Below are 3,603 nucleotides of genomic sequence, written 5' to 3' on the forward strand. Positions count from 1 at the left end.
TATTACCTGAGCAAGAACTTCACTAGCTATGAGGTTAAGTATAATTTTCTAGACAAAACATGTTGCGTCCTGACCTAGGTTGCTCAGAAGCTAAGGCACTACCTTTTAGCTTACACAACTTACCTCATCTCCAGGATAGATCCCCCGAAATACATATTCCATAAAACGGTGTCGATCGGAAGGTTAGCAAAGTGGTAGATCCTGCTCACTAAATTTTACATTGTCTATGTCATCCGTACCATGATGAAAGCCCAAGCTTTAGAGAATCATCTGGCTGAAAATTCGATTGATGATGAATACCAGCCTTTGAACACTTACTTTCTGGACGAGGAAGTAAATTCAGTCGAAGTGGTCCCAAAAAACAGCAATACTTGGAAAATGTTCTTTGATGGAGCTATAAATGCAAAAGGTGTAGGGATTGGGGCAATTCACATTTCATCCACTGGTCCACACCACCCGGCCACAACCCAGCTTCGTTTGTTTTGTACGAGCAATACTACTGAATGTGAGGCCTACATAATGGGCATGAACATGGCAATTGAAATGGATGTGCAAGTATTATTGATCATGGGAGACTCCGACTTGCTTATTCGACAGGCTCAAGGTGAATGGGAAACTCGAGACATCAAACTCATCCCATACAGGCAACATGTGGAAGACCTTAGCAAACGGTTCAGATCTGTTGGGTTTAGGTACATTCCTCGATTCCACAATGAGTTACCAGATGCATTAGCTACATTGGATTCAATAAACTCATACCCGGGTAAAACTCACATTAACCCGTTGGAGATTCAAGTGCGGGAAAGGCATGATTAATGTAATGCAATCGAGACAGAGCTGAATAGTGAACCATGGTATCACGATATCAAACAATTCCTGAAAACAAAAGAGTATCTGGAACAAGCGAACGGGGATCAAAAGAGAATCATCAGATGACTTGCTAGTAGTTACTTTTTAAACGGGGAAATTCTATACAAGAGAACCCCGAACCTGAATCTGTTGAGGTGTGTGGACTCTAGAGAAGCTGGGCGGATTATGATTGAGGTACATTCGGGAGGATGTGGACCTCATATGAATGGTTATGTCATTGCAAAGAAAATACTATGAGCAGGTTATTATTGGATGACCATGGAAAAGGATTATTTCAGCTTCATCCACAATTGCCGTCAGTGTCAAATACACAACGACCTGATCTATTCACCACCTTCAAAATTGCATCCCATGTACGCACCTTGGCCTTTTTTCACATGGGGCATGGACGTTATTGGACCGATCAAACTGAAAGCTTCAAACTGTCATAGGTTCATCTTGGTTGCCATTGATTACTTCACAAAATGAGTTGAGGCAGTCACCTTCAAAGTTGTTACCAAGAAGGCGGTGGTAGATTTGGTGCACTCAAACATTATTTACCGTTTTGGTATTCCTGAAACTATCATTATGGATAATACTACAAATTTGAACAGCCATTTGATGAGAGAAGTATGTGATCATTCAAAATTATGCATCGCAATTCTACCCCTTATCGACCCAAAGCCAATGGCATCGTTGAAGCCACAAACAAGAACATTAAGAAGATCCTTAGGAAAATGGTACAGGGCTCCAGGCAATGTCATGAAAAGCTGCCTTTCGCACTTTTGGGATACCGCACAACCGTGCGCACTCAGAGGGAGCCACCCCATACTTATTATTTTATGGCACTAAAGCCGTAATACCTACGAAAATTGAAATTTCCTCTCTTCAAATCATTGTCGAATCTGAAATTGAAGATGAGGAATGGGATAAAACCCGATTAGACTAATTGACATTGATTGATGAAAAATGGTTTATCGCGGTTTGTCACGAGAAGTTGTACCAAGCAAGAATGGCCCACGCCTACAACAAGGTAGTGCGACTCAGGCATTTTGAAGTGGGAAAACGTGTTCTGAAACGTATCCTTCCGCATGTGGAAGAAGTTAAAGGGAAATTTGCTCCAAATTGGCAAGGTCCATACATTGTTAAAAGAGTGATGCTGAAGGGAGAGTTGTACTTTGGAGACATCGAAGGAAATATCACTGAGATGACCGTCAATCCAGATGAAGTCAAAAGGTACTATGTTTGACCCATTACTCAACATTAATGTTCTCTGGTTGGGATGACAAAGGCCTTCATTCTCGCTACCCAAAAGCCATCAATCCTTTTTGCAAACCCCTTGTGCCAGTTCATTTTTTTTAATTACCCTCTTTGGAACCTTGTTATCGAAAAAAAATATGTTTAGGATAATTGAACTACGTCCGACCAGATTCTAAAAGGATAAGTAGGCATCCTTACTCTTTAGTATGGTCACACCAAACAAAAAATCCACATTTCCCCAAATGTTAAAATTGGGGCAGCAGTTACGGTATTTCGGCGATGGTTTCGCCCGAAAGGTTCCAAAGTTATAGTTCAATCCATATTATTTTTATCCAAAACCCTTTCATGACCTTATGACCATTCAGAAAGAATGTTAAAGAATCAGAGGTCACATGTATTTGGACCAGGTGTCATTAAGAATGAGAGAAATAAAATGAGAGAAACTTATTGATGAAAACCTTCACGGGCACCGTAAGGCGATGATGAGTAGAGAAATAAAATTGAGAGAGTCTTGTTAGTGAAAACCCGCAAAGGGCACTATAAGGTGACAGTGAGAAGAGAAATGAGAGAGATCCGCTAGTGAAATCCCTCAAAGGGAATTAATGATCGAAAAGAGGATCCACGCCTCCACGGCCTCAATACAGTCCTGAGAAGGAGTTCTCTGTTTCAAGACAAGAGTTGTGATGAGTTTCTAAGAGTCGGACAGTTTGTACGGATCAAGCGTCCAATCCAAGAGGCATGTCATGTCCATTGAGGTCCGCATGTACTCCTAGATAAGTCCTTCTTTTCTTTCCCCAAAAGGAACACTTTTTGTTTAAAATCCCTCTCTCTCTAATTGCTTACTTTACCTATACAACTAAAGTTTTTTCTTTAAATTCCTTTTGGTCTAGCTTTGTGTCAAAAGAAAGGCAAAGAAAGAACGACAAGGTCGATTACCGGGTTCTTATTTGAACCAAGCTGATATATTCAAAAGGCCCTCAGCCTCGACAAAAGCATCAAGTTGTCCCCGACTAGCCATGATTGACAGATGCCCTAAAATTGAAAGCTTTAAAGGAAAGAAGCCTATTCTAAATTCCATCACAGGCAAAAAGAAGTTGAAAGGTTAGGCCTTACTAAGAAACTAGCCATTATGTTGAGAGTCCTAAAGCCAAAGGCTCCACGGGGCCAGGAATGAGGATTGATATTCAGGAAACAACCTTTTACCATTAAAATCAACAACCAAAGCAAGAAGATGGGCCGAGACCAAGTGACTGAATCACTCAAGGCCACAAACCAACCACCTTTCTGAACTAACAATTGTTCTTTATTGGCAAACAGAAAACATACACGGTGCAGGAAAAAGAGGCTCGCAAGAAACAGGTACCATCAAAAGGAAAATCATGCAGAGAGTAAAAACAACTCTGCAACAGGCAAACATTCTCAAAAGGGAAGTCCTCTCAAAATTCTTTCCCACATTTTGCTCGCATTGCTAGTATAGGGTACACCACTCCCTAG

The 3,603-nt window shown here is 41.0% G+C and overlaps 1 protein-coding gene across 1 annotated transcript; it reads left to right on the top strand.

Annotated features, from left to right (window-relative positions):
• Positions 1-240: 240 nt before the first annotated feature.
• LOC138892162 (uncharacterized) lies at positions 241-816 on the top strand. Its single transcript, XM_070175866.1, has one exon. The coding sequence runs from the start codon at positions 241-243 to the stop codon at positions 814-816; it is 576 nt and encodes a 191-aa protein (XP_070031967.1).
• Positions 817-3,603: the final 2,787 nt, after the last annotated feature.

Source organism: Nicotiana tomentosiformis, chromosome 5 (genome assembly GCF_000390325.3).
Source record: "Nicotiana tomentosiformis chromosome 5, ASM39032v3, whole genome shotgun sequence".
In the NCBI taxonomy this organism is placed as follows: Eukaryota; Viridiplantae; Streptophyta; class Magnoliopsida; order Solanales; family Solanaceae; genus Nicotiana; species Nicotiana tomentosiformis.